We start from the raw sequence: 24681 nt of genomic DNA on the forward strand, positions 1-24681 counted from the left end.
CAAATACAGAAACATTGCAAAGTTGAAACACACAAACCCCAAAAACAAATGTGAAAGAACAACGCTGCATATCCAGTCAACACAACGGAAATTCTCCAGGCCTCCGGAGGGAGCGCGAGGTGGAACAGCTTGATTTTTAACATGAGAAAGAAAGATCAGACAAGAGAGTGTGTTTGTTTTTGAAGCGGGTAGAAAAAGACATAAAAAGGTACATTTTCTTTTTTACATTTGGCCTTCATCTTTTACAGTATTATAACAGAGCAACATATTTACGTAGCTCCCCCTAGAGGCCTGGAGAACTTCTGTTGTGTTAACTGGATCTACAGAATTTGTCGTCAAAGTTTTGTGTTTCTGACTAGGGATGGGCAAAAGATCAAAATTCATTATTCGATCATCAAAAAAATTAGCGATCAATTATCGATTAATTGATAAGCGAGTATTTCAAAGGAGAGAAAACAAAAGAGTGCAGTGCAGACTGTCGCCGCAAGAGAGCGCAGCTGCCCCAGTTTTGAGCTTCAACCCCCCAGGTCAAAGAGGAAGAATGGCGCGCATGTGCAGTTCACCCCTGGGTGTTTACAACCGTTGCCAGCCAGGAGTTACAGGCCTCTGTTTTCAGCGAAACCTCCATCTTTCAATGGCGTAGTGTTTTCAGAGGCCTCAAGAGAAGCCGCCGAGGCTTTGGAGAGCGATGAGAGCCTCCGTCTGTTTATGATTTTTTGCCTGGCATAGGTCCGGCAGGGGGTCTCATAGGCATGGCGGCTCACCGGGCCTGTAGCATTGTAGGCGAAACACTGCGACTGTCGAGCAAAATTATTTGTGATCGATCAAAATCCTTAACAATCAATCATCGATAATTGAAAATTGATGCCCATCCCTATTTCTGACATTGCATCGTGTCTGCTGTTAATATGTGCTTTCACTTTCTGCAGCACATTTTTTCATTTGCAGCACATTTCCTTTGTTTTGTATTGTCATGTTTTTGAATTGGCTTTCTATTTTTTTTTAAACGTGATTTTTCAAAGCTTGAACACCAAAAACAAAGATCCATTCACCTCTTGTATTCAAGCAGAGGCTCTTAGTGATCCCAAAATCCAGGTGAATAAAACCAAAATTATTTGCATGTCTAGAGAAGAAAGAGGAGAGGAAATTATGTTTTTTAACATTTATGAAAAAGTCAAGTGTACTTGTATTTGTTTCTTGAGTTTATCTTGAAACTCCGTAAGCACTCAACCGTCCTTTTGGACATGATTCTCAAAAGAAATCTCCCTACAGAGCCCTTTCTTTTCTCACTCTGGGCTAGAGACGTCTCCAGTTAACCAGAAACAACCCGTCTGATTCCCTGCACCCTCTGTTTCCTCAGCTCCTGGTGGTCCGACGTTCACCATCGGGAAGTCGGTGTGGCTGCTGTGGGGCATTGTCTTCAACAACTCGGTCCCCATTGAAAACCCCAAAGGAACGACCAGTAAGATCATGGTCCTGGTCTGGGCCTTCTTTGCTGTCATCTTCCTGGCCTCATACACTGCCAACCTGGCTGCCTTCATGATTCAGGAGCAATATATCGACACCGTGTCCGGGCTCTCTGACAAGAAGGTAAGAGACTGAATAAACACACTCGGAATAATAACCTCAGAGTGATTATGAGGCGGGACGGCTACTGAAAGTCCACACAGACATACAGAAAGCAGGCTGTTTTTGTGGAGCTCTGAGATACGGAGCGGACCCCGTCTTTGTGTTCAAATCCAGCTACATCATCTCGTCTTTGCTCTGTTCATCACTCTGCATCAACTAACAAACCATGAACGGAAGAGAGACAAAAGACTCGCCCAAAGCCTTCAAGATGAAGTCAAATAAAAGGACTTTGTTGTGAATGTCTCTGTCCCTTTCCTATCAGTGGGGAGCCCAGTGGCATGAATGACTAATCAATTACCGCCTTCTGTCAATACAGATGGTGTCTGAGTCTCCACTCGTCCTGTCAGTATTTCGGTCTGTCTATCAATATTCCCCCTGTGCCGTCTCCATCTCTCGACTCGCTCACACTGTTAAAACAAGATCGCGAAATGTCAGGCGATTAAAAACAGTCAAGCCACAGAGGAAAAACAACACCCACAGACTCTCTCTACCACTTAAATATGTCACACACACACACACACACACACACACACACACACACACACACTAAAGCTGGAAATGGGGCCTCAGAGGAGCTTTGCAGGAAAGCATTTTATTCTTCACAGATAGCGAAAACAACTCCCCGGCAGGGATCAGCAGCGCCACCACAGTGATCTATGGTTATATTAGCTGACTGTATTAACTTTATGCAGATGCATTATGTCCCACAGCACGAGGGACTAATATAAATTACCCTGCACAACACAACCTCAGCTGCCCCTTAATTCTGAGAACCTACACGACAGAGGATTAAGGCGGGTTTAGGTTGTAGGCTGGCTGGGTTCACATCTGGCAGGTTTAAAAGATAAGGTAACCTCTATATTTTTCTCATTGTCGATAAATGCCATTAAAAAGACAAAAATCAATGTGTTAATTCCGTTTCTCAATATTCAAAGTCTTGATCTGAAATAGAACTGCGGAAAACCATCACAAACCTGATGAGCGTATCCGTGAGGGACCCGAGGATAATCAGACCTAATTCAAAATGTGGTCAAACCAAACAGACCCAAATAAAGAAAGAATGAAAACACCAGCAGCATAAAACACCATCAATTAATGAGCAGCTCCTGTCTGAACATGTCATTTTGGCAGTGCTTCATTTTACCAGACTGGAGGGGTGGGAATCACAAGAAGATCCACAATATGATACTATCACGATACTTAAGTCACGATACAATATGATTGCGATTTTAAATATGTTGCGATATGTGTTAAAATATATTGTGATATATTGCGATTTATTAACTTTTTTAAGGTGTAAATTATGTCCCCAAAGGAAAAGTTTGTCCACATCTGTTTTATGCAATAAGATAAAGTTTTCAGTCTGTCCATCTCACCTCAGCCATTTTCTTTGTAGCAGCAAAATGTATCTAGTGGACTGAAAAAGCAACTGATTATATTATTCTCGTAGGCTGTCCTATGGTTTCACTTGTATTTGTCGTATTTGTAATTAATCTAATTAAAAAAACGACACTTAGCACTGTGTGACGATATTGCAACACAAAATATCGCGATACTATGCTGTATTGATTTTTGTATCGGTTCCAACTGTTCAGAAAATAGGTCTTTTAACCACATAGTTGTATTTAATCCCAAGTAAATATTCAGTTATTATTAACAACGTGGCTAAATGTCACACTTGGTTTTAGCAAGCCCCTAAGAACAGTGCTGGGCTTTGAGGCCAATTTTCGTAGTGGCCAAACTGTGGAAATAAAACTCGGTAAAAACGGGGTCCATCACGTGATGCTGCTGGGCTCAAAAACACTTTTTCCCATAGACTTGCATTGTGAAGTAGATGTCTGTAAATCAGTGCATACATTTTTTTGAGAGTCACAACCCCAAGAAAATGACTCATTTCACTATCGGGATTTGATCGATTCAGTTCAGTAACATTTCAGAAGTCTCTTAGAGTCCATGGCTGCACCCGACTCAGAATACTTTCAGACAAATCAGATTTACTAATAAACCATGAACGGACGAGAGACAAAAGACTCGCCCACAGCCTTCAAGATGAAGTCAAATAAAAGTACTTTTTCAAACATCGTCCATCTGCACACACTGTGATGCCACACAGCTGGTTCAATATCAGCGAAGTTTCCCTTTATATTCATTGTCTTGTGTGTCGATCAGCAGTGATGTGGTGGTTCACTTTTACACTGTGAACTGTAGCCTATAGTTCGGCTTTAGCTTCTAACTATCTTTGTCTTTTTAACCTGTTGTTGCTGCTGAGTCAGTTTGACATCCTGGATATATCCTTCAAACACAGACTGTAGACCCCTCTGTCTGCTTCTCTCCAGAATCACTGTTTCTAATAATATGATAATCTTTCCTCAGGGAGTGCAGTTAGTGACAGTATGTGTGTTTCCATTAACCCTAGAAACGCGCAAAACCTAAATATCGCAATAAAAAACAGGTAATGGAAACACCTACATTTCGAAAAAACTCAAATATCGAGAAAAAGTTTTTACGCTCTCATGGTGGTTTTTCAGATGTGTCGATATAGAAGGATATCGCAAAAGTGTAATGAAAACACTTTTTTTGCAACTATAACGTTACGTCACCGGACATTCAAGTTCTCTGTGAATTCCTCGTTCCTCTCCCAGAAATCCTTCCGTGGTCGCTGCCGCACATAAGGACTTTGCCTTTGGAATACCACTCGCTGTCTTTGTCTTCGGCTGTAGACTACTGCAACAGCAGCAGTGGCAACCGAGATGATTGTTCCAGCTCGCAAGAGATTTGGAATGTCCATCTTACTTCCGCAAAAAAAGTGGAGACTCGCTGGACGAGATTTTACGAGAATTACGGCTCATACACAAAACACCTTTTAATGGAAACACCTGCAAGTCGCAATTGTACTTTTTCGAAACTTTAGAAATATTGCATTTATTTTGCGTAAAACTGTAATGGAAACACGACTAGTGTGGGCTCCATGCTTACTCTGACAGCTTGTCGGACCATCACGAAGGGGCGGGGCTTAGCGAAAGGTCAATTAGCATCAATTAATCAGAATAGTGTGAACTGACCTCTCTGTATTTTTCTGGTTGCCTCGAATTACATATTACTTTACACATTATTAGGAAATTATCCAGAAATTATGGACCTGTAAAATATTATAATGCAATATGTTAAAATATATATAATGTTTTCCTGAACCTCACAGTTCCTCTAACAGGCATCAAATCTGTATTTGTTGGGGCACTATTTTCAGTGGACTGATACACATATAATGCATTTTCACATGTCTGCATGTTAAAGATCGTTCCCTGCTCCAACACAGCTGATTCAAATGATCAGCTCGTTATGAACTCCTGAAGCTGCCTGATAATGAGCTGATCATTCAAATCAGCTGTGTTGGAGCAGGGAGAGATCTTTAACATGCAGGACAAACGGTTTGGGAGACGCTCTGCTGTGTTTCAGGTTTAGAGGACCCTGTTCATCACAAGTCAAATGGGGATATGCTTTGTGATGTGGCTCACAAGTAAAAACACGTGATCAAAATAGGCAGATTGTGTTTACTAGAGGTGTCTAACTCAGACTGCTGAAGAACTTTCAGAGCTGATGATTTGATAGCTGAAGAAGATCTCGGGAGACTTGGATGGATCACACAGTATTTAATGAAGACTCAACTAATGAGAATCACAGCTCAACGACAGATTCTGAGGGTGTCCTTGCGCAATTTAGTTGGCTCTGGCTAAGGTAGGGTGGCCCTGTGGTGAACTACTGATCATCCCCAGCTGGGTCGCCTGGGTGAGGGCATCTGATCTCTATAGCCCCTTTTATACTGCCAGATTTTCCGCGAATGTTGGGCCGTTTTTCCGGCAAGCTGCGAGCGTTTAGACACACAGAGCCGGATTGGTGAGTTGATCCGAGGTGCCCAATTTTCCGCCTCGTAGGGTAGTCGGCCTTCCGCCACGGGAGGGGCTGTTGATGACTTGTGGGAGGGGCTGTTGATGACACCACATGTGAGACCCACTGGCGGTGGACTAACAGGAAACAGCTGATAGCAGGAATTAGCAAACAGCTAGTAGCAAGAGGGAAACGCAAACCTGAAAGACACAGTAAAGATGAGCAACTGGGGAGACAAGAATTGCGCACCCTCCTTGCCCTCGCAAACGAGGAGGCCATTAACCATCAAATCACGAGGATGGTGAAGGACGGGCCAACTTACGAGAGAATTGCCGAAGGACTGACCAGCCGCGGCTTCCCTCGGAGCACGTCACACGCTGGGCTACACGTTTTGTTACATGCTCACGCCCCCCATTGCCCCGAAAAAGGCACATTCTGTATAAACAAAAGTAGGTAGGCGGCATTTTGCCACACTCCCCTATTTTTTTATACTGCAAATGCTGAAAAAAGACTGATTGAGCTTTCCTGCAAATTTGTTGTAGAACATATGTAGCCTCTATAAAGACTGTGATATGAGCTTAAAAGTAAAGGCAGTAAAAATACCCCAAAAACACCTAGGGCCCATAGGGTTAAATGTGGGCGGGGTTGTTGTCACTCACTGTATTTCCTCATTACCGGTGACACAGATGGAAGTCTGCACCTCGTTTATCGTCCACAGAACGAGGCTGCACGCCGACATTTTCAGAATAAAATAAAACAGGCTGCAGTGAGAGTCTCTCTCCATGGGATATTTAAAAATAGTGGGTTTGTGCATTTAGTCCTTCTCAGGCAAGCTCAGGGGTTTAGTGTTGCTGGAGCCCACAGGAACAACGCTCTGCCACACTTTCTTTTCTCAGAGTGAAGATTGGGATATATGCTGTCTGGGTCGAAATTAATATATATAAACACTTGAAGATCCACTCATTACTAAAAGTGTCTGTCATATAAAAACTAAAGTGATGGTCAAAGTTGTCACAGTGAAATTTAAGGTGTGCTGATGGATTCACGTCGTCACCTCCTGCATTGAGTAGCATTACAAGTTAACGTTCCACCTTAAAAGTCGCCGGCAGTCGGCCCAGTGAATGAAGTTTTTTTTTTTTTCTCAGAGGCTAAACAATTACAACTAATAATACTTTGAACATACATGTGAGCATTGTGTTGAGAGAGATTTTAAAAAATGAGACCCTATTTTTTAATGTCTTATCTTCCCTCTGGGCTTTTGTTCGAACAGCTGATTCTAAAAAAAATGCAGCTGAACCCACTGCAGTGGCAGCTGAGGAGCGATCGTATTAACACACATACACTCACCCACTCACTGTCACATTCTGATTGGCCCATTCATTTGCGCTCGGCTCAAAAGGTCAGTGGTGTAACGCAAGATGAATAGATGATTCCTGTTTACAGTGGTTTCTGCCTCAGCCTGCATTAATGCGTCAGCTGGTGAGATGTAAACATCGATCGGGTCCAGATTGAGCTGGATTAGGATCATGTGTGGGCAGCGGGCTGATTCAAAATGTGCTGACTGATATCAGATTGAATCTAATTGAGGTGAGCTGAATGGTATCTTTCCCCATTCAAACAGCATGGAGTCTGACTGCTGATTAAATCACTCTGACTCTGAAATGGATTTCATTTAACTGAGTAGTCCCTCGTCCTCTCTACTCCTCTCCTCCTCATCTCTTCATTCTGGACCCCCTTTTGGCTCCTCTGTCTTTTTCACTTTTCCTTTTCTTTTACTTCCTCTCCCCCTCCTCATTTCCTTTCCTCTCCTCTTTTCTCCTTTTTTATTTCCTTTCTTCTCTTTTCTCCTTTTTTATTTCCTTTCTTCTCTTTTCTCCTATGGTTACCTTTCCCCTTTCTTCCTCTTTTCTCATCTCATCCTCTCCCCTCTCCTCCAACCGTTGCATTAATTTCTCCTACTTTCCTCTCCGCTTCCCTTATGTACTTTCCTCCCCTCTTTTCTCACCTCCTTTTGTCTCCTTTTTCTCTTTCATTTATTTTCTTTTCTTCTCTTCTCCTCTTGTTTCCCATCTTTTTATCTCTTTTCTTCCCCTCTTTCCCCTTCATCTCCTCCTTTCTCCTCTCGTCTTTCCTTTCCTTCCCTCTTTTTTCACCTCCATATTTCTTCTTTTATTTCTCCTCTTCCCTCTCCTTTCCTTTTCTCTTTTCTTCTTTCCTCTCTCCTTTCCTTTCCTTTCTGTTCTTTTCCTTTTTTCTCATCTCCTTCTTTGTCCTCTCTTTTTTACTTTCATCATTCCCCCTATTTTCCTGTCCTCCAATTTCCTTCCCTCCTCTCATTTCTCATCTCATCTTTACGTATTTCCTTTCCTTTGTTGTCGTCTTTACTATTTTTATTTCCTTTCCTCCCCTCTTTTCTCATCTATTTCTTTTTTTGCCCCTCCTTTTCTTTTCTCTTTACTTCTGTCCTCCACTTTCCTTTCCTTTCTTCCCCATTTTTCATCTCTGTCCTCTCCTCTTTCCTCCTTTCATCGTTTCTCCTACTTTCCTGTCTTCTTTACTCTTCTCATTTCATTTCTTCTTCTCTTTTCTCTTTCCCCTTTTCCTCCCCATTCTCCTCCTTACTCCAATTGTTTCCTCTTTTCTTCCCCTCCTTTTTAATTTAATCGCTTTTCCTCCTCTTTTTTTCCTCTATTATCCCATTTCTTTTCTCTCTTCCCCCCTTCCTTTTCATTCATTGTTTCTCCTCTTTTCCTGTTTCCTTTTATTCCCTCTCTTTTTATCTCCTCTCCTCTTTTCTCATTGTCTCTTTCCTTTTATTCTCTCCTCCTTTCCTTTTATTTCCTCCTCTCTTTTCTCCTCTTTTCTCCTTTCATCTCTCCATTTTTGCTTTCCTGTCCCATTTTTTCTTTTCGCTCTCCTTTCCCTTCATTTCCTTTTACTATCTCCTCTCCTCTTTCTTTTGTTCCTTCTCTCTCATTTACTTCCCTCCCCCCTCCTACCTTCTCCCCTTTCTTCCTGCCTTCCTTCTCCTTACTCCTTTCATTCCTGCCTCCTTTTGTCTTCTTTCCCTCCTTCCTTCCTCCTCATATCCTTACTTTGTTCCATTGTTTTCCTTGCTTCTTTTGAAAATCTCTTTCCTCCCTCTTTTCTTTTTTGTCTTTCATTTACTCCCCTCTTCTCCCCCTCCTCTTCTCTCACTCTTCACTCCTCACCACCTCCCATCTCCCTCATCCCTCTTTCTCTTTGTCGTCTCCTCCTCTCTCCCACCTTCCCCTATTCTGCTCTCGCTCCCTTCAGTCTCTTTCCTCTCCTTCCATTTTATCCTTACTCCCTTCTCTCCCCCTCCCTCCTCCTCCACACCGAACCTCTCCTTCTCTTACTTCCCTCTATTCCCTCGCCTCCCTCTCCTCATCTCTCATATCTTCTCCTCCTCTTCCCTTCCCTCTCATCCTCTGTCTCCCCACAGTTCCAGAAACCACAGGAGCATTACCCTCCTTTCCGCTTCGGGACGGTCCCAAACGGGAGCACGGAGAGGAACATCCGCAGCAACTACCCCGACATGCACACACACATGATGAAGTACAACCAGAAGGGGGTGGAAGAAGCTCTAGAAAGCCTCAAAACCGGGTAAAGTTTCTCTGACACCTTAACGACGTTACACAATGAGATAAGAGGTTATATTTAACTGATGCTGCTGCCAGTGAAGACATGAGACACCACAGTAATTATGATCATAATTTGTGTGATACAGCAGAGATTTGATGCTCTTTGTGTCGTAGCAACTATTTGTGTTTACGGCCGATGTGATGCGTGTATTTTTAGATGAAAGGTGCGGCTTACGTTGTTTAAAAAAGTGCTGTCAAACATCCAAACTTCACCAAGAACAAACTCAAAACACTCAGAACAATGATTTTGCACATTTGAAGCCCATTAAATACAAATTATGTGTACTTTTTTATTGTTGATATCCATCAGTGTGAGCAGTTTGTCACCTTTAATTTTAGCAATGCTTGCAGCAATGTCAGCCGCTTGGTTCAGACTGAAACATCTCAACCATTAGATGTATGTCATAAAATCTGGTGAAGACACTCACCAGAGGATGAATCCTAAGGACTTTGGTGATCACCTGACTTTTAATCTAACACCACCAGCAGGTCAAAGTTTTAACTTTTCATGTGTCCATTGAAATATATCTACTTCAGTCAGGAACACTTTAGTCAAAGACAACTTTATTACTTTATTTGCAGTGTTATATTTGGCGTTATGGCTCTGGCGCCTCTTTGCCTTTCTTCAGGCCTATGCAGAAAGGCAGAGAGAGCAAACCTCTCCGCCCTTCCATGTGCAAACGAGGAGAGCCTGAGGCAGAGAGCAAACCTCCCTGCCCTTCCATGTGCCTACGTGGAAAGCCTAAGGCAGGGAGAGCAGCAGCAAAGACCCACTGGGAACAGAACAGAGCAGCATCAATGACAAACAGAAAAGACACTGACAAGTCAGACAGCATGAAAAGGAGGAGCTGGGGTGGAGGCAGGTTGCAAAGTGGCTTGCAGAGGAAGTAGCAACAGTAGGCAGGCCAGAGCAGTTTAAATAGGGCACCCTGAATGAGAATCACCAATTGGTTGCATAGAAAGGAATCATTTAATCTATCAGCTGACTCCCTTCCATCAGGCAGCTGCTCCATCAGTTGATTGGGCTGTTTGAGATCAGCTGATGTAACTGGGATGTGAATTGAGCTTGACATCATGTCCTGACTGAACTAACGCTATGCTCAATATCTATGAGATGGTTTGTTGTAAAATTTGGTCAAGATATTCACAATCACCAGAAGATGAATCCTATCGACTGTTTGTGATACCAGAGGTTGTGTTAGTCTATCTCATTATCCGTCATTTTGACAGACAGGGTTGTAAAAATTCATAAATATCATAATTACCAGTAATTTTAATTTGATTTTTTAATAATAATAATGATAATAATACTTATTTAACAGCATTTGATTTTCAGTCATTCATTTTCATTTTTTGAAATAATATAGATTATACATGTACAAAGGCATGAAGGGAAAAGATGAATAGAGACACTGACCATGTGTTCTCTATTCAGTAATACTTGCTTGTCCTTCATGCTCCACCGCATCAGTCTCCCTTTTTCCACTCTATTTATCAGCGCCAATACAATTATTGGGCTCAAAGAAACTTAGGACACTCAGATGCCGTGATGTTTTGCAATGGTATGTAGCGATATAGCCTACCAATACAATAGCCAAAGCCAACCAGACAACGAATTCACGCATGTGAGATCAAAGACAAGACTAGACTATAGCTAATTAATATGTACACACCACCAACTGGACAGGGGTGTGAAATACTTAAAGTTACAGTAGATCATCCTCAGTGTTTTGATTTGTCAAAATGACGGAAGGCCTTGTTCCGTCATTGTTTAAAAATGATGTCAATGACGGAAAATATTAATTCTACGCAACCTCTGGGTGATCCTCTGACTTAACCTTAATGCCAACAGCAGGTCAAAGTTTCAACTTTTCACATATCCTTTGATCTATCTCAACATCTACAAGTTGGATGGGCAAAAAGTTTGGTGCAGACATTCATGGTCCCCAGAGCAGGTCAAAATTTAAAATTTAAATTTGACTAAGGACATTCCCATCAGACTCAGCTGTACTTTGTGTTTAGTGCTAATTAGCAAATGTTAGCATGCTAGCATTCTAAACCGAAATGGTGAACTGGTGTCACAGAGTTGTCATTTGTCTAAGTTACATTATCTTTGAATTGAAATAATGTTGCAGGGACTTTTTCCAAAACTTTCCCTGGTTAGAGTAAAGAGTCTCTGCTCACAACTGGCACCATCACATGCAACTTTAACAAAGAAGCTGACTAAATGTTCACTGTGATGGATTACCAATCTCAAGCAAGTTTCAAGTGTCTGTAAGATGCTAAAAACTATGCTGCAGCCCGTTCACATTCGCAGGTTCTGAAACACGGATATTTTGTCTCAGCTCTCAGTGTTGTGAAACAGTCGTGGTTAGGGTAAGTCAACAAATCTATAGTGTCACGTAAGGTGACATAAATGCATCATGTGACTGACATTAGGTTTTGTTTGACCCATCCACCTCCCGTCCCGCCTGCTAAAACTTTCCCACTCTTTATACTACATCAGTTACTCTCAGCGTCAATTATTGCTGTGGATGGGTTTACACTGGAGTTAGCTGAAAGCCTGATGCATCTCATAAAGATGCTAAAGGGTGCCTTTGGCGTCGATGTCACACGCTTGAGGGGCTGGACAAACAGGGTTGGAAATTAGCACCAGCCACCAGCCAAATGCTGGCTGTAGCTTCTCGATTTGCTTCACTCAGTTGAGTAGCTGGTTAATTTTGAAATCAGTCAGCCACAGTAGCAGGTTGACCAAAACGTTAATTTCCAACAGTGGTGATAAAGTGTTGGTAGTTGAAGACCTGGTAATGAGAACAGGGTGAACTATGGTATGCTTTTAAAAGTGGGCAGCATCAATATTAAGTGTACATTATTTCTGTTTATCCTTTCAGACATAGAGACATAACTACGTTTCTATCATATGTAAGAGGTTATTAAACTTCATAGGAGCCAAACATTCTCAGACAAAGATCTGTTTGCATGCAGAAAGCTGGACGCCTTCATCTACGACGCTGCTGTTTTGAACTACATGGCGGGGAAGGATGAGGGCTGCAAGCTGGTGACCATCGGCAGCGGGAAAGTGTTTGCCACCACGGGATACGGCATCGCTCTGCAGAAGGACTCCCGCTGGAAACGGCCTATTGACCTGGCGCTGCTGCAGTTCTTAGGAGACGGTGATACGAACCTTACATGATTCAATACACAACCTGTGCCTGCACACACACACACACACACACTTACTGTACGCCTTTGTGCGTTTTATCTGTTTGAGTTTATTTCTGTCTGGCTGGCACGCCGTATGTGAACGATGGAATTGGCGTCAGTCCAGTTCAGTGTGTGCTGTATCAGCAGGGAAGTGGGCTTACAGGGAAGAGTTAATATCCTGCAGAACCACAGGGAGTGTTAGGGATATGATTATCTCCATTACACACTCACTCACACACACACACACACACACACATATCCTTCCCACCTATATACACACAAACACACTCACCATGACGGCCGCCGGTGTGGAATTAATATCCTCCCTCCTCTGAGAGCTTAAGAGCACCCCACACATACACACACTTGCACTCTCTTTGAGCTTTCCATGATGATATAAGAAGTGGTGTGTTTATGGTCAACATAAGCTAACTGAGAGATAAAACGGGCCGTGCTCCCTGGAGGCTTCTGGGGAGGCCGCAGCTCAAGAGGTGGCCACCTGTTCACAGGCCTGGAGGAGTAGTTTATGTGGTAGTAATAGCTCATGGAGATGTGCTACTGTAAATACATCTCATTCAGAAGGTGCTTTGTTGGCATGTTGAGATGCTTTTACACCACTAAAGGAGACAGGGAGACAAAATTGTTGTGTGCGGCCAGAAAGTATGTGGAGGGTGATATGATATGACAGCCTGAAAACACCATGTTTTTGATGCTGTGCTATTCGATTACATGGGAGTGTTGTGTATGCTGTCATCATCATTTTTACACATTTCCCCAAGTGTCAGCATATTGGGTGTATTTGGAAACTCTGGAATCATTTGAATGGGTCAGTTGGGTAGAGGAGATTTAAAGGAATACTACAGGAAAACGAACACACATATGTAGATAAAAAAACATCAGTAAGCATCGCTTAATGTGTGTTTTGTGATCTAGTGGAAAGATTTTTCAGTCAAAGTTGAAAAAATAAAGATATGATGGATTATAATGTGATTTCCTGTGTAAGCCCCATTGACTCCAATGGAACTGACACCAAAGTCATGACCGTTCCTTCTTTTATATTTTCCTTGGTGACGTCATGCCCGTGGCCAAAAGTGGTTCCAGTCTGATGCCAAAAACTGCAACATGGTTATGAGGCAGAAGGCCTGATGGTGACGTTGTTTCCATGTCTAATAATGGTCCCATTCAGACACTCTCTTAGGGTGCTTTCACACCTGCCCTGTTTGGTTCGGTTCAATCGAACTCAAGTTCGTTTTCCCCCTCAGTGTGGTTCGTTTGGGCAGGTGTGAACACAGCAATCACACTCTGGTGCGCACCAAAACAACCGGACCGAGACCTTCTTGAAGAGGGGGTCTCGGTCCGGTTACAAATGAACTCTGGTGCGGTTCGTTTGTGGTGAGAACGTGTTCTGACCTCGATCTGAACCAACTGCAGTCACATGACACATTGTTTGGCACAGGGCTAGGGGGTTTGAGTCCTTTGTCAGTATTCCAAAGTCGTATTTCAACATTGCTAGGACGCTCAGAAAGTACATCTAGATGATGGCAAGGTAACATAAGGATGTCGCCACAACTATTTTGGAACCCTATCTGGACGTCTTGATTAAGCATTCAAACCACGGTCATTCATCGTCTCAGTGAGCGCTCATTGTCATATCTCTTTCTCTTCCTCTCTCTGTCGAGTCATCTCACACTCTCTCTTTCCTCCTCCTCTCCTCCCACAAACCTCCGTCCCACCAGGTGACACCCAGCGCTTGGAGACGGTGTGGCTGTCGGGCATCTGCCAGAACGAGAAGAACGAAGTGATGAGCAGTAAGCTGGACATCGACAACATGGCGGGCGTCTTCTACATGCTGCTGGTGGCCATGGGCCTCAGCTTGCTGGTCTTTGCCTGGGAACACCTGCTTTACTGGAAACTACGACACTCCCTCCGCAAGTCTCACAAACTTGACTTCCTGCTGGCCATCAGTAGGGTGAGATTTGCAAATTAGTCATTTGATTGATTAGTTGTTGTTGTTGTTATTTTTAAAGCGGGGTAGCTCATGTTTATGGATCCTGAGCTGGTTTGATTGCGGACTGCTTGGTTTATGGAAGTGCGGCTGAGAAACTGCTTCACTGATTTTTACATTGATCATTTAGTTAAGAGGCTGATTGGCTGGCTGTAATTGGATGAGTTGAGTAACAGCTCGGCTGAGTGATTGAAAGATTGGCTGGTTGATTATTTTGACTCTGTTTGCTTTTTCAGTGCAATGTGCTGTTTTACATGAAGCGGCTTTTATGTGATAATAAGTGCCCAAATGGTGTTTGCGTGTAATTAAACGGCATCATTAGAGGGCCTTGGTAAAATATTAGCACAAATGTCACCACATTGTTATTAAGAATGAGAGGGGAGGGGAGAGATAAAAGGACAGAAAAGCAGCACTAATTCTGCTGTTTACTGAGCATTTAACTTTGATTGCTTAATGTTCACTCGCAATTAGCCTGAATCAGTACCCAGTGTGTCGACGCTGTTGTTTGGGAGTGTGGTTACTGAGGCAAAAAGCTCTGGCTGAAGTTGCAGCCTGGGAAATGTCTACGGACTCCAGCCTCTGCGCCCCTCCGCCGTGTAATTACACCATTGTGCCTGGATTGGGGTTTTATCAGATTAACGGCTAAATGACTATCTGATCATTAATCCGTACGGGGCGGCCCCAAGGGCCAAATTAAATTTGGCTCTTTCAGGATCTCCCAGCCAACTGTAAGCAGAGAGCAGTCATGGGATTTGGCTCCGTGTTTGTCCATGCAGTTAGAGACGGGACTTTAGGCATGTGTGTGTGCGTGTGTGTGTCCTTGTACGTTTACTGGGGCAATCCTCTCAGCTTAAACTGTTTTTCTTTGAGTCCCGGGAGAATGCATAATGAATTTGTGACTAAGTCTTGCCTCTGTGATAAAATGAGATATTAATGAAATCATTTTTTTTATTTAACTGCCAGTGGGGTTTTTATTAGTTAGGAGGTGGAACATCACTTTGAGATGCACAAATTGGTTGAAATTTCGTCTGTGAAATTGTCCCCCTAGGAGCGGTAGGTTGATTCAAGGTTAAACAGTTTGTGGCTAACTATTGATTTAATTACAAATGATTCAGTGATTTATGCTTTACTTTTCTTTTCTGATGTCTCTTTTATATGAAGCTCGAACAGTGGCAGTGAGTTTTGGGATTAATGATAAAATTTGGCTTTGAAAAAGGAAACACTGGCACTGACACATGTTCCACTGGAAAATAAAATGCAGGCATTAACAAATTAAAATTTACGGGGCGTCGGTGGCTTAGTAGTAGAGCAGGCGCCCCATGTACAAGGCTGTTGCTGCAGCGGCCCGGGTTCGACTCCAACCTGTGGCCCTTTGCTGCATGTCATCCCCTCTCTCTCTCCCCCTTTCACACTTAACTGTCCTGTCCATTAAAGGCAAAAAATGCCCAAAAAATATCTTTAAAAAAAAAAAACAAATTAGAATTTATTTTATTCTAATTAAGTAAGTAAGCATTCTGATGTATTTTCTCAATGATAATCTTAAGATTTTTTTCTTCATGTCACTCTCGAAGAACTGTAGGTACCAAAGAGGCAGTGGCCCCTATTTATCAATCGAACGTACAAACCAGCACAGAAATCATTTAACAATCAGATTCGCATGCTATTCATGAAACATCTCGTTGATCACAGTGTAGAAATGATCATGGTGAATGTGGCAACTGAATACCATGCCCGAAAAATATTCTTGGTTTAGAGTTCTCACCCTGAGAATTTACAATGTAGAAAGCTGTAATACAGCTAGGAGGAGAAACTTCTCTGAGCTGGAAATGGAAACGCTATCGTCCCAGGTCCAGTATAACCAACTGGTTCAATTTGGCAACCTGTAAAGTGGCATCAAAGGAAGTCAGAGAAAGGCATTACAGAAAGAAATGACTGCTGTGATCTCCACAGATCAGCCAAAACATTAAAACCAGTGGTGGCTGAAGTGAGTAGCATTGATCATTTTGTTAAAATGCAATGTTCTGCTGGGAGACCTTTGGTCATGGCATTCAGGTCGACGCCACTTGATGCCCTCCACCCACCCAAACACCACTGTGGGCTAAGAATTCCCCCCTCACGACAACCATACTCCCTGATGGCAGTAGCCCCCTTAGCAGAAAAATGTACCATGCCACACTGCAGAAACTTCTCAGGAATGGCCTGAGGAACGTGACAAAAAGCTAAAGGCACGACCTGGCCTCCAAATTTCCCAGATACCAACCTGATCGAGCATCCATGGGACATGCTGGTACCTCAGAGGTACCCCCGATCCACGGTGGGGCCTCCCTGGAGTGGACTTGTCTCTCACATGTCAAGGTATGGACACATGACCTCTGGAAGGTGTCCTGTGGTGTCTGGCAACGGGGTGTTGGCTTCGGATCATTTGAGCCCTGTCAGCTGTGACGTTGGGTACCAGCCCGTTCCAAGATGCTCAATCAGATTGAGTTTTGGAGATTTGGAGGCCAGGTCAATGCCTTGAGCTTTTTGGCATGCCTCATTTTTCTGCTGTGAGGGGGGTTACTTAGGCCACAGTGGTGTTCGGGTGGGTGGAGGGCATCAAATAGCACATGAATGCCATGACCAAAGGTCTCCCAGCAGAACTTGTGTTGGCCTAAGGTGAGATTTGATCGTAGCCTCCACTCACATCCATATTGATAAATGCAGAGGTTTGCGGGGAAATGACCGTGCACCCAGTTTTCTGTTGTAAGTTTGTCATAAATGAGGGTCATTCTCTCCTGAGTATGCAGTGACAGATAAACAAAAAGTGGAAAAAAACGTAAGTAAAAGAATTTTTAATGCCTGTGTTTTGTTTGAGTGGAACTTTTTCAATGCCAATGTTTCCTTTTTCAACACCAGATTTTATTTTCGATACCAAAACTTACTGTCACTGTTCTAGCTCCATACTTTCACCACATCTTATCCTTTCCTCAATGTATGTTTCTTCTCTTAATTCCTCGTCACTCTGTTTGATCTCTCAGGGTATTTACAGTTGTTTCAACGGCGTGGAGGATCCTGGGCGTTCCTCTGGTTTGGCCAAACCCGACCTGACCTCCAACTACGCTCAAGCTAACATGCTGAAGATGCTTCGCACTGCCAAGGACCTGGTCTCCACCGCCAATGTTGAGACCTCTCTGGACAACGCCACCAAGACCATAGAGCATTTGAGTCGTCATGGCGGCAGTTTGCCTGTTCGTATCCCGCAAGTTGCCACGGAGGCCGTACCGGGAGGATTTGCTTACATTACGGAGAATCACTGCTCGCTGACCCCGCCTCTGACTGCTGTTACTTCTCTGAAACAGCAGAGGGGTGTGACCAGGCCCACGCCACTGCGCTACACGCTCCCGACACGCTCCACTTCATGTCTGTATGACAGGCCACTTCCTGTGTCCAGCCTCAGCAGCCCCCATCTGGCCGTGGGCGAACCGCTCCCTCATCAGCACCCACACCACTACCAGACGACTGGGAGACTTTACGTAGACACCCATCCTCACTCACCCTTCATCCCCTACACTGACCTCCAACTACCTGACATCTACACCTCTCACCCGCTCTCCTCGCCTCAAAACCAGCACCTCCAAGCGGGCTTCTCCCGACGGAAAAGGAGGTCCAAGAGCTTCCAGTGTGAGGATGGGGACGTAGGGAGAACACAGAGGGAGCAGGAAAAGAATGACACAAGTCCCGTCTATATGAGCGAGCTCAAAGCCAACCACCTCCAAGACAACCACATCTCCGCCCCAAGCGTTGACAACATCTACACAGGGGAGGGGATGTGTCCTCGGGTGGAGAACTACAGCTCCTGGCCCCCAGAGGATCTGGTGCTGAGAGGGAGACGCAGGCACCGCCGCCCCTCTTTCCTTAAAGCGACATGGGGCAGCGAGCAGATGCGCCAGCTCGACGAATCCCAGTCATCCCTGTCCAGCCAATCACCTTCCACCCTGCCGGACTTGTTCCCATGCATTCTTACACCGACCACACCCGCAAAGCCCCACAACCCCGCCCACCTTCGAAACAACCTGTGCCTCCCGCGGAACCAGGCCTACCTCCACATACGGGAGGACCAGAGGAGGCCCAATGGGCGTAAGGGCCAGAGGCTGCGCTACTCCCACTCCACCCACCTCCCCACGTACGGAGAAGCAGTGCGACACGGGGCTGGGTTAGGGCGGGGGATGGTACGCAGAGCCACCAGCTTGCTCAGCAGACAGTACGCCCACTACCTGAACTCATACCCTGGACTACCCCTCTACCACGGCCCCCTGGACCTGCAGCACCACAGCCAGGCCTCCAGCGGCCACCCGAGCCCAGTGTGCCAGCTGCTGGCTTGTGGTGGCGGGAGATGTGGAGGCCAGCGGGCTCTGCTGTACCAGGACAGTGTGTATGGGGCCTATGGGGTCTATCAGGGATCCCAGACTGGTTCAGAGGCCCTGGGAGGTCAGGGAGCAGGGGGCCAGCCTGTGGGGAGCCCCTGCGTACTCCGTCCCTGGCGACGGGTGTCCAGTCTGGAGTCTGAGGTGTGATGGGAGAAGGACCTCCTAAGATGGACGCTGTGGAGTAACAGAGACTCTTTCATATGACCACTGTGGAGAGGAGGGAGTGGTTAGATTAACGTACAAGGGAGAAACCATGACTTGAAGTAATCGTTTATTTTCTATGTGACTGTGGTAAAAGATAGAAGTTTGGGTCTGCAAAACGTACAGATGTTTAGGACTTTTTTGATGTATACTACAGTAAGATAAGAAGACTGCACTGTTACCAAGTTATCCTCGAGACACGTGCGGAAGGCTGGGGTGGGCAGGTTTTACTCACTTGCTACTTTCCTACAACAGCGCTTGTGTGTTTTCTGTGCTTTAATGTGCACTAAGATTTACAACAGTCCACGGTGTTGGCGCATGGTTAAACTATAACCAGAGTTTTCATGCTGTGTGTGTGTGTTGTGTATATTTTATCGTGGATGGTTGGGATTCAGTCATGGGCGTAGTCGAGTTGATGAACTGTTTACAGCTGAGGAGAAGTAGCGGAGGGATAAGGTATTGTCTCTTTAAATACAGCCACCAAAAAAACAAGCAGCCACTGTAGCAAGACTTGTGAAGACAGCTGCGGCGACGTCATGAAGAGTTTAATTCCAAAATTCAGTATTAAAGCATTTTGAATCCAGACTATGAAGAATATTTTTCACCGGTTACTTATGTCGGTCAATGGGTAAATTTTGCTTCTCTTCAGTTTACTGCACTATGCACCACCCTGGAGAGAGAACACTGGCTCAAAGTGCCGTCAGGTCTCCACTGTGATGCAGTTTGGATTGGAACTGGAATGGGTGGGAGCTAGCAGTACCGCTCATTCTGCGCTTACCGCTAGTAACGCCGTTCTGACCCAGCAGTGTTGCCCTGGAAACATTTTGCCCACCATCCAGTCTCCCCCAGGGTAATCCCAGTAAGTAAGTAGCTAAGTTAACCCTTTGCTAAGCCCCGCCCCTTTGTGATGATCTGTTAAGTTGCCAGAGTGAGCAAAGAGCCCACACTGTCACTAACTGCACTCCCTGAAGAAATATGATCATATTTTTGGAAAAATGAAAGAGTGATTCCAGAGAGAAGCAGACAGAGGGGTCTACAGTCTGTGTTTGAAGGATATATCCAGGATGTCAAACTGACTCAGCAGCAACAACAAGATAAAAACTGAAACTGTTACTAAAGTCTAACCTTCAGATCACAGTGTAAAAATGAACCACCACAGCACTGGTGATGGAGACAGGAAACAGTGAAATTACAGGGAAACTTTGCTGATTTTCAACCAGCTATGTGTCATTGCAGTGTGTGCAGATGAACAATGTTTGGCTTCCCTTGCGGGCACACACTGCAATGACACAAAGTTTCCCTGCTTCCCTTCACTGGTTCCTGTACAGCAGGGTCGGTCTTTGTTTCACTGTTAGAATCATTAAAAAGCAAAAGCAGCATGTGTATACATTCAGTAGGTTATATCTTCAGTAGCTAGCTAGCTAACCCTACACTTTTCAGGGTTTGGTTTTGGTTTTGGAATAGGGAAGAAACGTGTATCTTTTTCCAACCTCTCCAGGCAACAAGTATCATTAATACACAATGTGCCTCAGGCACAACATTTAGCTCTAAATCCACAAAACCAGCCTGAAAATGAAGAAAATCTGAAACTACTGCATGGAGCTATGGATGCAATGGAGCACAGCTGTGTTGTTGTCGGACCCTGGTCTGAGCCGGCCTGATGATACGTTATCACTGGCCGGTCTGCTTATGAGGGGCGGAAATTAACAAAGGGTCAATTGTGAGCTGCAAAACCCCTTTAGCATTGTTTGCTTCTGTTAGCTCTGTTAGCAGTGTCAGTACGGCTAGTGGTGTTAACATAGTTAATGATGCTAAGGGGGTTTTGCAGCTCAAAATGTAGCTGCTTAATCACCAGGGCTACCAGGTTTGATACAGGGGGTGGCCACAATGTTTCCGCAGCATGTCTTCCCGCCACCAGGACAGTGTTACCAGTTGTAATCGCACTGCTAGCTAGCTCCCAAGCCAAGGCTAACATTAGCCTTGTTAGCGAACCAATGGAAGCTCATGCTAATGTTAGTTAACCAACGGAGACCAGAGGGTGGGCAGTGGGCACTATGTTTCCACGTTAAGCCGGCTAGCTGTGTGGCTAGCCAGTTGTCTGTCAGCAAAACTGCTAAATGGATAGCACTTTGAAATGTGGCGCTAAAGCTCACTGAGTCAGTGGAGCGCCAAATTAAAAGGAAAGGCCTCTTGTCTTTCACGGTATTTTGCGTGACCAGTTAACGGGTGTCGGGCTGTCAGGAGCAAATTAGCTGAAATTGACAAACTTACTGACACTGAGGATCAGCAGTGTTCTAGAATAAAAATTAGAATTTTGGGACATCTGTGAATTAATTTCAGGTAACTCCTTCACAGATTCATAATGTTTCGGAGTTAAACCCTTCATGTCGTCATTTGGTGATGAGTCGGAGGAAGCAGACACTTCGTGAAAGCAGTCCATATGAACACAATCTGCAAAATGACTAAAGTATTGGGACAGCACTGACCAGCACTAGGTGTCTTAAACCATGGATTCTTGTTCCTCACTGGGCCTCAGTATGAGGCTGCAGTACAGCACAACATCACACAGGGCCTCACAATAAATAAATTCTGCATCTAAATAACTATATCGATATAGAGAAAATGTGTTATTTCAGGCTGGTTATTGTCATATTCATGTATTCTACATATGATAGGAATTTATAGTCACTCTTAAAGTTTTCTAATCACACTTGTAGCACATTTTTCTTTTTGTAAAGCTGTCGCCGATTTACTTAAATATTTGTTATTACTGTATTAACTCTATCGGTTGGCCTATATTAAGATTTTCATCACTTTCTCATTTCCACTCTTTTATATTCCCTCATCATCCCCGTTTTCCCCGTCCCCTCTAACTGTTAAATGATCAAATTTAAATGAGGTAATTGAAAGCTATTCTAGTATCTATATTACCTGGCTCCCTCACCCTGTAATTAATCACTTAGACCAATTAAAGAGCCTTTTTGGATGAACATGCATGTGTGACTCTTCTTTGTAGAGCCTTCATCTTTTTAGTCCATGCCTATTTTGTAATGGGAAATTGTATTTTAATGTAAAAATGCTGGTGTTAACCCTTTGAAACCTGGAGCGACATCACTTTTCTTGTGCTGCTTTCAGTCACCTTGAGTATTTGGTGCTAATTCTTTCAAAAACCTGGGAAAAAAGACAATGAGCAAGTTAGTGCGAAAAATACAGGGAAACAAAACGCTGGAACGCGAGACACACAAGGAGCTAAGATGAAGTGGCACTGAGAAAACAAGACACACTGGTGAGGGGAAGGATAACGACACACAAGTGAGGCTGATCAGGGTCGGACAGACAATCAGACACAGGTGAAGCCATTGAAAGGGAGGGAAAACACATGGGCAAGAAGTGAAGTGATCTGAAACGAGAGGAGATGCGGACAGCGGTACATGTACCTTTAATCTTGGTTTGAGAGCCACAAATAAACACAAAGAACAAGAACAGCAACAACTGCCGAGGGTCTGATCTCCAACCGCCCGACACCTCACCAGATCAACAAACTTCCTGCAGCTGTTAAATAGGTTAGACACAGCCCCAAAGGACCGTCTCCAGTGTTAGCACAAGCTAATTAGCAGCAGCAGCTTACGTCTAACACTAAGCTTTAAAAGCCTCGACTCTATTGTTAAACCTTTTAATAACCACTAGCCATGTAATGCTACAGTTAGCGTTTATTTGAATAGTCACCTGGCGGCCCAGTCCAGTATCATCCCCCTGCAGAGCCGCAGAGCCACCATTTTAGACATGCACATGTGTGAGTACCAGATTCTCAGTTGTATGTTGTACAGACAAAGATTGCAGAATACATATTTTAGATCATTGTTGTAAAAATAACGTTAGCCTTGTGTTCACAAATGCTTGTTTAAGAAGAAATAGAAAACTTTTATAATTTTTAGCGTCTAGCTCGCTAGCTAGTGCTGTCTCCTTATCAGGTCCTTAATCATGTATCAATAGAGAATATAACAACTTTCACCACAGTCTATTTTAGGAGGACCAGTCCAATGAAACATGTACTTTGTTTAGATTAACATTTTGAAGTCCAAATAGACAACATTTCAGCTAACTTAGCTAGCGTGCTAGCTGTGCTAGCTAATGCTGGCAGCCATAACAACTAGCCTACGACTCATTGTTCGTTATTTTCGCTCTAATTTAAACAAGGGCCACATTTTCTCGCGGTGGTACTTCTAAAAGGTGCAGTTGTTGAAGTTACTATATTCCGTTAGTTAGTTTGGCAGGTGTCTCTCCTAGGTGACCTGCTATCCACCATCCCCTCCACCTCCAGGTGACAGCTCATATAATTTGTCACTTTAGAAACATATGAGATACACAAATGTAACTTATAGTTTACAGAAATATATTATGCCAACATTTTCTTGTGACGACTGGGCTGTAATCACAGCCTCGTCCTCTGATCTTGTCATATGGAGGTCAGTCATCTGCTGCAGCATCCTGGAGGAATATCCCTCTGGTGTCTGGGTCACATGTCAGCTGCTGACTGACACAAATACACAGCAGAGGAGAGACTCAACCAAAGATGTTATTCTGTTACTTTAATTCCTCTGTCACAACTCTGAACTTTAAACAAGGCTTTCTGTCAGGTGTGTTGAACCTGATGGCGTGGCAGTCATGACACATCTTAAATCTTCCATCAGCACTCGCCTGAAGCAAGTTCACGTAAAGATAAGCCCAAGGTGACCTGTTGCCATGGCAATTACTCTCTCTCTCTCTCTCTATGCTGTTGTCATGACGAGATAAGACTCCATTCAGGAGGCCAGATGAGTAATGCTGGAGAGTCCAAACATTGAGCGCTTTGATTTTTCCATTACTCTCTGCTTTGTTACTGGAGCATTGCCTCAGATTGGACCATAATATTGATTTAATCCTCTGCTCTGTGACTGATCCCATATTTTTTGAGTTCAAGGTAATTGGACTTCTTTTCATCGCTGAAGAGCAGAGAGGGGCTCAGTGTGCCTCTGTAATTAAGACATGTTGTTGGCCCAACATGAAGCCGGGATTTACGCAGGTACAGATGGATTTGTGATTTTTTTTTTTTTTTTTTTGTACAAATAGTGTGTGAGTGTGTCTGGAAGGAAGGAAAGTATAGTGAGAAGGAGCTGTCTCAGTCTACATTACAAAGCGGTTTCTTTAAACAGGTCATCATTATTGACATTTTCTGCTTAAAGTGTTGAGAAACAGAGACTGAACAGATTTTCTTGTGAATGTTTTTACACCTAGAGAGTTACAGCTAACTATGTCAAACCCTCCTGAGAGGTTAGGAGTAAATGAAAGTGATGTTAAACTCAACTCTGTATTTTTACACATTCATTTCCAGAGAGTTAGTGAATCAAGCAAGGGAGATCAAGTATCTCGGGGTCTTGTTCATGAGTAAGGGTAGAATGGAGCATGAGATCGATCGGCGGTTTGGTGCGGCTTCTGCAGTGATGCAGGCGCTGCCCTGGACCGTCGTGGTGAAGAGGGAGCTGAGCCAGAAGGCAAAGCTTTCCACTTACTGGTCCATCTCCGTCCCAACCCTCACCTATGGTCATGAGCCCTCGTGATTGAAATAATGAGATCACAGATACTAGTGGCCAAAATGAGTTTCCTCCGTGGGGTGTCTGGGCTCAGCCTTAGAGATAGGGTAAGGAGC

At 44.0% G+C, this 24681-nt stretch overlaps 1 protein-coding gene across 1 annotated transcript in view; it reads left to right on the forward strand.

Moving 5' to 3' along the window:
* The window catches only part of LOC117246681 (glutamate receptor ionotropic, NMDA 2C-like), a 93881-nt gene extending 71896 nt beyond the window's left edge, over nucleotides 1-21985 (forward strand). The window contains exons 12-16 of the mRNA XM_033610597.2: nucleotides 1361-1590; nucleotides 8981-9141; nucleotides 12165-12352; nucleotides 14120-14352; nucleotides 17406-21985. Coding sequence (XP_033466488.1) covers nucleotides 1361-1590; nucleotides 8981-9141; nucleotides 12165-12352; nucleotides 14120-14352; nucleotides 17406-18941 — 2348 coding nt within the window. The 3' untranslated portion in view covers nucleotides 18942-21985. The remainder of the gene's footprint in view (nucleotides 1-1360; nucleotides 1591-8980; nucleotides 9142-12164; nucleotides 12353-14119; nucleotides 14353-17405) is intronic.
* The last annotated feature ends 2696 nt before the right edge of the window (nucleotides 21986-24681 follow it).

Source organism: Epinephelus lanceolatus, chromosome 21, assembly GCF_041903045.1.
Source record: "Epinephelus lanceolatus isolate andai-2023 chromosome 21, ASM4190304v1, whole genome shotgun sequence".
Lineage (NCBI taxonomy): Eukaryota > Metazoa > Chordata > Actinopteri > Perciformes > Serranidae > Epinephelus > Epinephelus lanceolatus.